The following is a 12,738-nucleotide window of genomic DNA, read 5'->3' as shown; positions in this document are numbered from 1 at the left end:
GGATGGCAGCTGTTTCTGCCGGCTGCCTTGGCAGCCCTAGGGGGATTTCTCTGTCCTCAGGGCCTCCCCTCGAGTCAGTGACCCCGGGCAACAGCAACGTGGATAAGCAAGCCACCAGGAGGACAGTCATAGCACAGCAGGACCCCAGGGGACTGGGGAACCAGGGACTGGGCGCCAGGACAGAGGGCTAGCATGTCCTGAGAACCATGTGGGGGTGGGGGTGGACGGTGGGAAGGCACTGGGGCTGCAGCAGAGAGGTGATTGAAGGGTGTCTTGTCAACCCGGCCTCCGCAGGGCTGTAAGCCACCAGCATCTGCCCGCCTGTCACAAGGTAGATCTTCCTTGTCTTGGAGAGCGGGGGATTCTGGAATCTGCATGGGGCTGGCCATGACCCTCCCAGGAGGGTCATTCTGGTACCCAGAAACTGCCCATTGCGGGAAATCCTGGGGTCCTGCCTTGGAGGCTTGGGGGCTGCGAGCTGGGCTGGCGGATCCCCTGGATGGGGCAGGCCTCTCTCACAGCAGGGGTCAGACAAGTGCCAGGTGGTGCCTGCAAGCCAGTGACCCAGGACACCCAGCTTGGAGCCGGTCTGTGTTGTCTGTGCAGGAATTTCAGCCAAACACTCTCTGCTATGCTATGCACTGATGCCGACGCAGCGACCCGACAGGACAGGGTGAAGCTGTCCCTGTGAGTTTCAGAGACTGTAACTCTTCATGGGAAGAGAAGGCCCCATCTTTTGCCTGCAGGGTGGCTGATGGTTTTATACTGCTGACCTTGTAGCGAGCAGCCCAAGTCCTAACCACAAGGCTGCTAGGGCTGTCAAAGAGTCTGTAAGCAGGTAGCCGACAGCCTACCTGCTTGTGACCATCACAAGCTCATTTCTCTCAAAAACTAAGCAGCTTGGACCACACTGCCTGGAAGTGGCCAGAGCCACCCCGACTGGGCAGGGCCATGCCACTTGAAACCCGGGGCCCCACCACCCTGCTCCCAGGTGCACCCTGGCCCGGCCCCATGCACAGCAGTTTCTTGCTCCCATTGCAAGACCTTTGGGGAGTGGGGGAATAGGCTTCCTCTAGTTCCTCCATCCAGCCCTCCATCAGATAAGGACCAGAAACCTGAGACCTGCAGAGCCCACCTCTTCTTAGCTCAGGCTGCGCTAGGGGCCGAGGGCGCCTTGCTGTCTCATGTGGCCTGCCCTGCTCTGTCGTCAACTCTCTGGATGGAGATAGGCTGCTAAGCACAAGGTCAGCAGTTCAAAACCACTAGTCAATCCACCTGAGAAAGATGAGGCTTTCTACTCCCATAAAGAGTGACAGTCTTGGAAACCCACAGGGGCAGTTTTACCCCGTCCTCTAGGGTGGCTATGAGTCAGCAGCGACTTGGTGGCAGCAAATTTGGCCTCAGTCAAAAGGAGCAGGATGTCATATCCTTGCACATTAGAAATTCCACAAAGGGAAGGAAGGATTAGAGAAAGAATGGATGGATGGGTGGGTGGATGGATGAAGGGAGGGAGGAATGGGTGGATATATGCGTGGATGAATGGATGGGTGAGGGGTGGATGGATGCATGGATAGATGGATGAATGGATGGGTGCATGGGTGGGTGGATGCATGGATAGATTAATGAATGGATGGGTGCATGGATAAATGGATGAATGGCTGGATGATGGGTAGATGGATGGATGCATAGATGGATGGTTGGATGAATGGATGGATGATGGGTGGATGGATGGATGGATGACAGATGCATGAGTAGATGATGAATGGGTGTATGCATGGATGGATGGGTGGATGGATGGCCGGCTGACACATGCGCCCTTTGCACAAAACCACAACCCAATGGAAGTGGATTTCCAGGCCTTTCTTCAGCAGTGCTGCGGCTTGTGCTTGAACCACCAACGGGTGGGATAGTATCAGAACACCTACTTCTTGTGCCACCTAGGGGTTCCTGTCCTTTCCTACCCCAAACCCCACCATCACGACTCACAGTGGTTCTGGAGGACAGAGTAGAACTGCCCCTTAGGGTTTCTGAGGCCACACTGCCTGACAGGAGCTGCCTGCCTCAGCTTTCTCCCTCAGAGCGGCTAGTGGGTTTGAACCGCTTGGCAGTTTTGGTCAGCAGCCAAGCACTTGCCACCAAGGAGGCCTACCCTTCTCTCAGGGAAGGACAGTCAGGGGAGACTGACTCAGAAGCAGGGAGTGGACAGCTGTGTACCACCTGGCTGCCAGAGAGTTGGCCTCGGGGCTGCAGAGACCTTGTGACCTTGGGCAACTCTGGTCCTCACACCTGTCAGGTGTGAGTACCCCCCTTGGGTGTTTGCTGGAAAGAACCTGATGCTACTCTGAAAGCGGTCAGCTGGCTGGGTGGGGCTGTGAACTCATGGGACAGTGATGTTGGGGCTCTACTTTCAGGACCTCCTGTGTTCCCCAGTGCCTGCCCTGATGCTCAGCCAGCATGTGGCTGTCGTCCCACTCCCCCAGCCCTGCCCACTCCCCCCCCCCCTCCACCATGGTCAGGGCAGGCCCCAGCTAGGTGAAGCCCCAGGGGCAGAACCTAGGGTGCTGACATCAGAGGAGAGGAAGCTGGCGGGAGGAGCAGCAGGTTCCCGGAAAGGGGCAGGTCAGCACCACCGCAGTGACGCCAGAGGAGGGGCTTCTGGGAGAGCAGGCATGGGGGGGAGGGGTGGGGGTAGCTGGGATTTCAGGAAGGCAGGCCCTCTACCAGGCCTGGGGTTCCTTGAGGGGGAGGGGGGTGGGGCAGGGAGCTGGGTAGAAATGATGGAGGTGGGAAAGGCAGGGGGAGCCCAGGGGAAGATGCTGAGGACTGTGCCCAGCAGGGGGAGGGGAGATTTGCCTTTCCTGCCACCGTGCTGTGCCCTCTGCTCCTGCTGTCCCTCTGAGCTGAGGATGGACCCCACCCCCACCCCCAGGCCCCCATCTGTGCCTGGAAATCTAGACCCCATTCAGCCCTCTGTCTTCGCTGCTCCACCCACACGGAGAGGTTTTCCAAAACTGTGCGTTGGGGGGATTTCCCAGCATCGACAGAGTCTGTCTGCTTATCACCCTAACTCTGGGAACTGGGCCACCAGACTTACCGTTTACCAGCTCCCCCTGCTCCCCTCTGTCTGGCCTGCCACGCACAGAACAGGGCAGGAGTTGTCGGAGAGCACCCTGGACCCCTAATGCAGGTCTGGAAGGCCAACGGGGGCTGACTTCCCACACTGCCCTTGGACCTGGCACGATAGCAGAACAAGCCCTCTTCCCCCTCCCTGGATGTCCCATGGGAGGGGCTCATCGCAGGCTCCTTGGGGGGAGGGAGGGAGTCAGCAGGCGAGTGGCCACACTAATGTCATGTACACACATACACACACTCATGCATATTACGCCCTGGATCAGACTGTCCCGGTTCAATTCGGCTCCCTCCAGTTAAACTAGCTGGGTGGCTGGGTGCACGCCCCCTCACCCCTACACCTGGCTCATGGCTCCCCGTTGGACTATGAAGACCCCAAGAACATCTGCATTCTCTCGGGGTGGGGTGGGGGCTGAACCACACAGCACCTGTAGCTGCCAGCTCTCGGGGAATAGCCAAAGATGGGCGCTGGCTGGTGCCACGATGGGCGCTTCTTGAGTGTGCCCGGGTCTCCCTCCATGCCCCGTCTGTCCCCACAGTCACCCGGGCACAGGCTCTGCTTCATCCTCACCTTCCTGAGAGGAGCCCTGGTGGCAGAGTGGCTTATGCATTGGGCTACTAACCACAAAGCCAGTGGCTCAAACCCACCAGCCGCTCGGCAGAAGAAAGATGTGGTTTTCTGCTTCCCCTAAAGGCTGGCACCCTCAGAGGCCCACAGGGGCAGTTCTGCCCTGTCCTACAGGGTTGTGGTGAGGCGGAGTGGCTCGATGGCAGGCAGTGAGTGTGAGCCCAAGAGTAGAAGCCCTGAGCCCTGCCCACCCGGCTCTGTCCTCCTCAGCTGGACTTGGCAGGATGTCTAGTTAGGAAGAGACGGGCACACTTTGTTCGGACTGGGCGGGGGTGGGGGCAGCGTCTGTCTGATAGGAAATAAAATCTTGGGGACCTGGCTGGCCTCACCTCTTGTTCCACAGCTGAGGAAGTACCATGCTCAGTCTCACAGGAGCTGGTGCCCCACTTCTTCACCCCCAAGAGTCAGCAGAGAGGCAGGCGCCTTGACATGAGAGAGGGCAGGCCCAGTGCTGGCTGACCCACCCCCCTCCCCTACTCACTGCCCCACTGCTCCCTCAAGCCCCTCACTACCACTTTAAGACAGGCCAGGCCAAGGGGCCCCATCCTTCCACACTCTAGGCTCCCTGTCCTGCTTATGTGGTGGGTGAGATTGGATGGGTGACCAGACAGCCGCTGGAGCCTGGCAGGCACCATGCCTGAAATCCTACCCTTGCTGCAGTGCCCTGTTTGATTAGACTTCCCCAATCTGGGTTCCATATGCAAACCCGCTCTGTGGTCCCCCAGCTCGTGACCTCTCTGGAGCCCCAAGACCACCCCATAGGGAGTGTGGTGTGAATTGCGGCTGGAGGTCTGGGCCAGTCAGAAGCCCCGCTGGGCTCCAGCTCAGTGCCACCTGGCTCCATGGAGCATTGACCCTCCCTGGGGGAATGAGAATGGAGTCATTAGAATAGAATGGCCTGCTGGACTCAGCTGGGGGCAGGCCAGAGACACGCATGTCATCTCGATGCCCAGAGCGCAGTCATGTGACCATCTCAGGCTCACCCTATGGGTCAGGGACGCACACGGTGAGCCTGGCCACCCTCAGCCAGGGGGGTATCGAGGGGGCATGAGGGGAGACAAATCTACAAAGGCTCAGGAACAAGGCACCTTCTAGAAGCCCCCAACAATGCCCAAGCTCACACTGCCAACCCCAGAATCATGGAGGGGATCCCACCGGCCTCTCTGCTCCTGCTCTGTTGAAGCACCGAAAAACCCAGACCCACTGCCCTCGAGTCCAGCTCGACCCACAGAGATCCTGCAGGACAGAGTGGAACTGCTCCCAAGGGTTTCTGAGACTGTAGCTCTTTTTGGGAGCAGACGGCCTCGTCTGGCTCCCTGAGAGAGGCTGGTGGGTTCGAACGGGCGACCTTGCCATTGGCAGCGCAACATGTAACCACTGCAGAAGCCCGAGGAAGGCATGGCAAGACTCAAGCACTGCCCATTCCCACCACCTGTCTGCCTGGCGGGTTCTTTAGAATAGGATCAACCAATAAGCTAGGTGTCGCTGAGCGGGGCACAAAGCCCACCAGTGCTGGTGTTCCTGGAGTCCTTCTGCCTCACAGCAGTCTGTGCATATCAGAGCAGGCTGCTCCGTACGCTCCCGATGGCTTGACTTACCAGAAGTGATGCCAGCATTCTCCACCATATATTTTGCATGGACTGCCTCCAAGTTCAAGTTCAAGTTGAAGAAGCAACATTGGTGAAGCAAGCCATGTGAAGTTTCATTAAAACAGACCAGCCTCTGGGCAGCTCTCAACTGCCAACCTTTTGGTTAGCAGGCAAGCACTTTGACTATTTGTACAGACTATTTGAACAGACCTGTGTTGGAAGACATCTAGCCAGAACGGTCTTTCGAAGTGGGGATGGCAAGACTTCACCACCTACACGGTAAAGGGGTCAGCAGGAAAGGCCGGGCCCTGGAGGAGGCCATTCTGCTTGGTAAGACGGAGGGAGATGGCAGCTGGGGCATCTGGCTCAAACACAGGAGCGATTGAGAGAGTGCTGCAGGATTGGAAAGTGCTTCATTCTGCTGGATAAAGGGCTGCCCTGGGCATAGTGGGTTACGACTTTGGTGGACAAACCACAAGATCAGCAGTTTGAAACCACCAGCCACTCCATGGAAGAAAGATGAGGCTTTTGGTTCCAGTAAGAGGGGACAATCTCGGACACCCAGAGGGCAGCTCTACTCTGTGCTCAGGGGTCGCTGGGGGTTAGGACTGAGTTTAACACTGGAGTAGGATGAATCAAGGAGACTTCTGGTTTTAGGATGTCTGATCCTAGCCCTCGAAGTCTGGGAAGCCCAAACATCAAGGATTTAGACTGCTGGAGCCCAGTCTCCTAGAATTTCAGGGCCTTGGGGATGGGACAGAGTCAGGGAGGGGATAGGGGGGGGGGGTGACCTAGCCTCTAGTTATCATGCAATCCTCCCTTCAAAGTTCTGGAGCCCCTGTGGGGAAGACCCTGCCTTCTAGGATCTTGTACCCCAAATCTCTGCCCTGTCCCCCTCATGCAGCCATTGGAGGCCTCCTTGACATCTCCTCCCATGCCGCCTACCCCCTGATCACTCTTTCTCTCTAGCCATCATCACCATGTCCTTAAATATCCCTCGTCCTGCTCCCTGCCTTCCCCCACTGGTGCTTCCACACAGTATTTAGACATGGGCTCTCTCCCATCTTAACTATCCTTGAAAAAGAAGAGGAGGAGGAGGAGGAGGAAGAGGAAGAAACAGAGTTGGGGTAGAAGAAGAGGGGTAGTCGGAGTGGTCGTCATCATTGTGGTTGTCATTGTCACCGTCAGGGATAGGAGGAAATGCAGTGCTGGGTTGACGCCCTCCACACCCCCACACCCCGCCTCCACACACTGTCTCCTTGGCCACAGACCAGAAGAGCCTGAGGGCCCCATCTAGCACAAGGGAGTGCCCTGATCTAAGGTGCCCAAGAAGAACCCCTGATCAAAAAGGGGAGGGATATGAGAAAGGAACTCTATTCTCCTAGAATCCAGACTTTATGGAGCCATGGAGGCTGGACGGGCCCCTGGCACTCCTGCCCAGAGGTCCTCTCGAACCTGGAATGAGACACTACAAACACCTCTGAAGCCCTCATCGGAGCCAACAACATCTGGGGTGACTAAACTAGACAGACAGATGGCCTGGCACCTACTGTGGGGGGAGGGGAGGAGTCCCAGTGGCTCAGTGGTCACCAGACGGGCCGCCCAACCACAAGGTCACCAGTTGGAAACCACCCACTGCTCCGTGGGACAGAGGAATCGTCTTTCGACTCCCGTTAAGAGAGATCGTCCCGGAAATCCACAGGGGGTGGCTCTGCCCTGTCCTATGGGTTCGCTATGGGTTGGTACAGACTCGATGGTAGGGGGGGGGGGTGGTTGAGTGAGGATGGGCACAGCAACTGGAAAAGTGGGTTTGGAAGCGACCATTGGGGCCCTGCCTGGAGAAGCAGGCTGGGAGGGGCTGCCCAGTCTGAAGCACGTCCCCACGGTCCTGTGTCCAGCCTGTAGGAACTGGCCAGCGGGTGCTCTCTGCCATGTGTTTTCAATGACAACCAAGCCGCCAGCCAAAGGCAGCCCCTGCTCTGGCATTTGGGGAGCCCAGCTGCACAGGAGGGTCCCTGGGAATCGCATCGACTCGATGGCAGAGAGTTTGGTCGGCTTGCCTTGTGGTAGCACCGCGACTAACCAAAAGGTTGGTGGTTCAAACCCACCGGCTGTGGGAGGTGAGACCTGGTGGTCAGGTCCTGTGAAGGTCACACAGCCTCGGGCAGGGGGCAGAGCACTCAGGTCAGCTAGGGTGCTCAGGGTGGAATGGGCTGGACAGTATACATAGCTGGGTGGCCCCCCACCCCACCAGACACCATCTCATCCCCTGATGCCCCTACCTGCTAGCCCTCTGCTGCCAGGCCCAGTATCATCAACCTGACCCTGTAGGGCCGGCTGGACCCTACTGACCTGGCCCTCCACGAGCCACCCTGTCTGTCCCCAGTCTCTGACCATCTCCCAGGGGGAGTCACCGTTCCCTCCAAGAGGCTTTGTTAACAGGGGATGGAGAGGAAGGGCAGGGTGGTACCAGAGTGGTGGGGGTACCATCAATGGGGGTCCATTCTCCCTGCAGAAGCACTCTGACCATGAGCAGTGGTCCTGATCCCCTGGCTAGGCGACTTTTCAGCCAAAAGCCACATGGCAGATGGTGGGCCACAGTGCGAGGCGCAGAGAGGGACACCCAGCCGGCATCCGAGTCTTCCTGGGCTGAAAGGCCAAATGGCAAGGTGTCCTAAGCGGATGACAGGCCCTGACTCCAGAGTGAGTGCCACACACTGAGGGACACACAGCCAAATGTGTCTGAGGCTTAGGGGCAGCAGGAGCAGGGCCAGGACAGACAGGGTCATCCCTATCCCCTGCTTGCCTGCCCAGCCACTCTGTGAAGTCCCAGGCTTGGACTCCTAAGGGTGGGGTCCGTGGGTGGTGGCTGAAGCCCAGGGAGGTGGGCAGGGGGTCTCCGGGGTGGGTACCTCCTGTTCTGGATTGTCCATTGGCCCTGAGTACACGGGAGGTCATACTTCTGCCGCCGCAGCGCATAGGCATCAAACCAGAGGGCTAGGCCGTAGTCCAGAGAAGGGACCTGGAGGGGGGTGTACATGTCAGGGGATGTTGGGGCCTGCCAAGGCCCACTCCCCGGGGCAGCATGGGTGACGGGGCACAGGGAAGGTGGGCAGGAGCTCACCATGAGGTGCCAGGAGCAATGGGTGCTGGGCGAGTAGTAGCTGGGGAAGTACGGGGTGCTGAGCACGCCCTGCAGGTCCAGCCGGTCCTCCAGGGTCAGGTTCACCTCGCAGGCTGGGCCAGCCCGGGGTACAGCATTACACCAGAGCACTTGACCAGTGTGCCCAGCTGCACAGCCTCCCACCAAGGCATCCCATCCCCGCCACCACCAAGTCTACCATCCCCAGGCCACCATCCATCCTTTTCACCACCCAGGCCATCCTCACTACCTCCAGCCCTGCCATGACCCAGCCTACCATCCCTGCCACCACCCCAGGCCACTACCCCTGCCATGACCCAGCCTACCATCCCTGCCACGACCTGGCCTACCACCCCTGCCACCAGCCCAGGCCACCACCCCAGGCTACCACCCCTGCCATGACCCAGGCCACCACCCCTATCACAACCCGGGTGACCACCCTACCCATACCTGGGCCACTGCTCCTGATACTACCCCTCCCATGGCCCTGGCCACCAGTGGGACCACTACCCTTCCCAGCCTCCCCACCACACCCAGGCCCCAGAGGCTCACCCTGGAATGCCACTGACTGTGCAGAGAGCGAGAAGAGGTTGAAGGTGCTGCGCACGCTCACCTTCCAGACCACGGCCATGCTGGAGCCCGACGCCAGCACCTCCACCACAGGCTCCTGCCGGCTGCAGCCGTACCACCTGGGGGAACAGAGGTGGGGTTCAGGGAAGACCAGGCTGGTGACGGGGCGGGGCAGAGTGGGATGTCCCGGCTGCTGGCTTCCAGCTCTAGTTTGGTGAGCAGAGGTGGATGGGTCTCTTTCTTTCAGCCCTAGGGCTGAGTGGTGTCCCCAGCTGAACAGTCCCATCACCTGTGCTCGGTAGGGACCGTGCCTGACCTGAGGCCCCGGGTGGGCACAGAAAGAAGGCCTGGAGAGTCTGGGACACCTCAGGGAGCCCCAGAAAGACCATCCCAAGCTTGGTGCCTGAGAGCTGGAACAGAAAGCCCGCCCCTCGGGGTTTTACCAGAGGGCCCATGGGAAAGAAGCAGGGTCGCTCGGAGACGGACTGAGACCGCGGCTGCAACCACAGGCCCAGGCATCAGAGGGCTTGCTGGGCTGTGCTTCCTTAAGTTGAGCTATGCATCGGAGCCAACTGGCTGGAGCCCGGTAGCAACCCAATCCGACGGGGCCCTTTACAGGCCCAGAACGCCTGCCGTGAGAGGGCTCTTCAGATTGCCGTGGCCCAATGCTGAGTTTACAGGCCCGTCCTGGTGTAGACAGAGCTGGGGTGACGTTTCCCTTGCTCTCCTACCCCGGTGCTTCCAGGGAGGGAGCTCACATTTCCTAACTAACCCCCCCACCTGCCCCCATCCCCATGACTGAGCAGGCACACCCATTTCCTGGCTCCCTTTGTCCTGACTGAACCCAGCCCATGGCTGCAGTCACTGTGTCAGTCCGTCTCGGTGAGGACCTTCCTCTTTTTTCACTGTCCCTCTGCAAGCAGGATGCCCTTCTCCAGGGACTGGTCTCTCCAGACAACACGTCTAAAGTATGTGAAACTAAGTCTTGCCGTCTAAGACTTGGCATCTTGGTTGCTTTTAAAAATTATGATTTTCCATCTTTGCCTCTAAGGAGCATGTGGCTGTACTGCTTCCAAGACAGATGTGTTTGTTCTTTCGACAACCTGTGGTACTTTGAGTGTTCTCTGCCAGCACCAGGTGTCAGGTGCAGCTTTCTCTGTGGGGGCTTTATCGTGCTGGGTTTCAGCAGTCATTGCTGCAAAAGACAGGACCCCACCCCCGACCCTCATGGGCAGACGACTTACGACGCAGTCGTCCACCTGGTGGAGGAAGGTGAACAGGTTCCCACCTTCTCAGCTTTCCCATCACCACCGAAGACCAGCAGCTCTGGGGTAAGGTGGGGGACCCTGTTCTTGTCTGCCCTGGGTAGTCTAGATCTTCTCTGAGGGTCAAAGCTAAGCTGCTCCCACCCCCACCTGCAGCCCTAGGTATCTGGATTCTCAGCATTTCCCAGCATCCTCTGGGAGCCCAGCCCCACACAGCCCAGTCATATCACCGAGCAACTCTGCCGGGGAGGGGAAATGGGGGCAGTCCTCCTGCAGACCCACCTCCAGTTCTGGTCTTGTTCTGCACACACAGATTTTCCAGTACCCACCCCTGCCCCCTTGAAGCTGGGACCTGTCCCAAGCAGGACACAGGAGGTACCCCCCAGCGCCTAGTGACAAATAAGTGCTCAGCGAGGATCCGGGGTTCTTCCTCCTACAGAACCCTCTGTGCTCAGCCCCTCCCCTTGATGGCCGAATGGCTTGCGAGTTAGACTGCTAGCCACAAGGTCAGCAGTTCCAAACGACCAGCTGCTTTTTGAGAAAAAGATGAGGCTCTCTGTTCCCATAAGTTACAGCCTTAGAAACCCCTAGGGGGCAGTTCTGCCTTGTGCTCTGGGGCCTTGTGAGTTGGAATAGACTCGAGGGCAGTGAATTGGGTTTGGGTTTGGTTTCCTGTCTCAGATCTGTGCAGAGGCTGGTCACGTCTGCACTCTACCATCAGATTCCACATTCCAAAGTCCCGGCCCTCTATCAGAAACTTGAAGGAGCTCCCAGTCACCATGACTTCAAGTTCAAAGTGGCCCTCCTCCCCACGCCTTGGGCCAGCCCCAGCTAGATTTGTGCCATGATCATAGCAGAGGTCAACATTTGCTGGACATCCTCTGTGTGCCCAGGGTGGGGGGGGGGGTCTTGACACATGATCTGCCTTTAAATCTCAAAAAAAGCCCTCCATGGTAAGCAAGTATGATTGTACACCCACGTGACAGAGGTGGGAACAGGCTCAGAGAAGCCTGGAGACTCACCACCCACCTAGGCACCCAATTTAACAAGAAGCTGAGCTGGGAGGGGCTGAGAGTTCAGGAGATCAGATTCTGGAACATTGCACTAAGCCATATGGCTTCCCAGATGTGACCTTGAGTGTCCTTGAGCACCATTGCTTTGTTACAGAAGAGGAAACTGAGGCTCAGGAAGGCCCTCCCCAGGGCAGCCATCTTCATCCTCCTCACTCGGGGCTAGTCATGCTCTCAGACACCCAGGCCCAAGCTCCCGAACGAATCTCCTTCTTTCAGAATGCTGGGTCTTCCCGCTGACTCGAACTGGGCCTCCCACCCCCAGCCCAGGCCCTCCCTCTCCACCCCCACCTGCCCTGGCACTCACGAAGTGATGAGCCTCTTCTCCAGGGGCCCGGCTGCGTCGTACATGGCCAGCCGGTCCTGGCAATTGGCCACAACCCACTCCAGCCGGAGCTTGATCATGAGGTTGTCAGGGGCCTGCAGGTGCCACAGGCAATTGTGGGCTTCTCTGTCCGGCCCCTTCAGCTTGAGCACCTGGCCCTCGCCCACGTAGTTGTAGCGGTAGCAGCCTGGAGGTGGGGAGAGGGACAGGCCCCCTAGCACCCGTTAACCGAGATGAGAAGCCTTGGGGAGCTAGATCCTGCATGGGGTCTCAGAGGGCAGGGACAGGCCAGGGGCAGCCACTGGACAGGGTCAGCCCAGACATGTGGTGGTCTAACCTTCTCTGATCCCCCCACCCCCACCACATACATCTTCCCAGATCTAGTCTCCTCATTCATTCATTCACAAGTCCAAACACTTATTCACAGAACACACACACACACCACCTCCTCCAGATCATGCAGGGACACTAAGGACAGGCTAGTAGACAGATACAGGCACAGGCAGCCATAGGTCAGAAGGGGAGACCTCTGAGCTGACTCGTGGACCCAGGAAGTTCTGGGGTCACAACTCGGGAAATGAATTGTGTAATGGGTAATGGTAATGGGTAATGGGTGTCGTCTGAGCAGGAAGTGGTGCTGGAGGAGGAGGCAGGCCCTTAGGTCCAGGGGAAGGATGGCCCTGGCCAGTCCCGTCCCCGCCCCCAACACCAGGTAGCTATGGAAGGTCAGGCAAGGTTCATGCACAAAGACTGAGTCCTGATAGGGACTGAACGATGCCTCCCCAAAGGACCCATCCAGAATCCTAACCCTTTGCTTCTGCGCCCATACGGGACCCAGGAATCTCTCTTGACTGAGGATATGCCCTGAAGATCAAGGAACATATGCAGGGACAGACATTTCCTAGCAGCAAGATTGATACAACAATCTAATGCAGAAGATTGATACAGCAACCTAATGTAATGCCTGTGGGTGGGGGAAGTAATGCAGAAACTCTGCCGCACAGATACAATGTAACAACT

At 58.1% G+C, this 12,738-nt stretch overlaps 1 protein-coding gene across 1 annotated transcript in view; it reads right to left on the bottom strand.

The window, feature by feature from the left end:
* TMPRSS6 (transmembrane serine protease 6) overlaps positions 1–12,738 on the bottom strand; it is a 36,834-nt gene that overhangs the window by 11,978 nt on the left and 12,118 nt on the right. The window contains exons 6-9 of the mRNA XM_075550971.1: positions 11,701–11,905; positions 9,041–9,177; positions 8,471–8,583; positions 8,259–8,368 (exon numbers count right to left, since the gene is read on the bottom strand). Coding sequence (XP_075407086.1) covers positions 8,259–8,368; positions 8,471–8,583; positions 9,041–9,177; positions 11,701–11,905 — 565 coding nt within the window. The remainder of the gene's footprint in view (positions 1–8,258; positions 8,369–8,470; positions 8,584–9,040; positions 9,178–11,700; positions 11,906–12,738) is intronic.

Source organism: Tenrec ecaudatus, chromosome 6 (assembly GCF_050624435.1).
Source record: "Tenrec ecaudatus isolate mTenEca1 chromosome 6, mTenEca1.hap1, whole genome shotgun sequence".
NCBI classification, from domain to species: Eukaryota; Metazoa; Chordata; class Mammalia; order Afrosoricida; family Tenrecidae; genus Tenrec; species Tenrec ecaudatus.
Note: the sequence above shows the minus strand (reverse complement) of the source record. Positions and strands in the feature narration are given on the sequence as shown.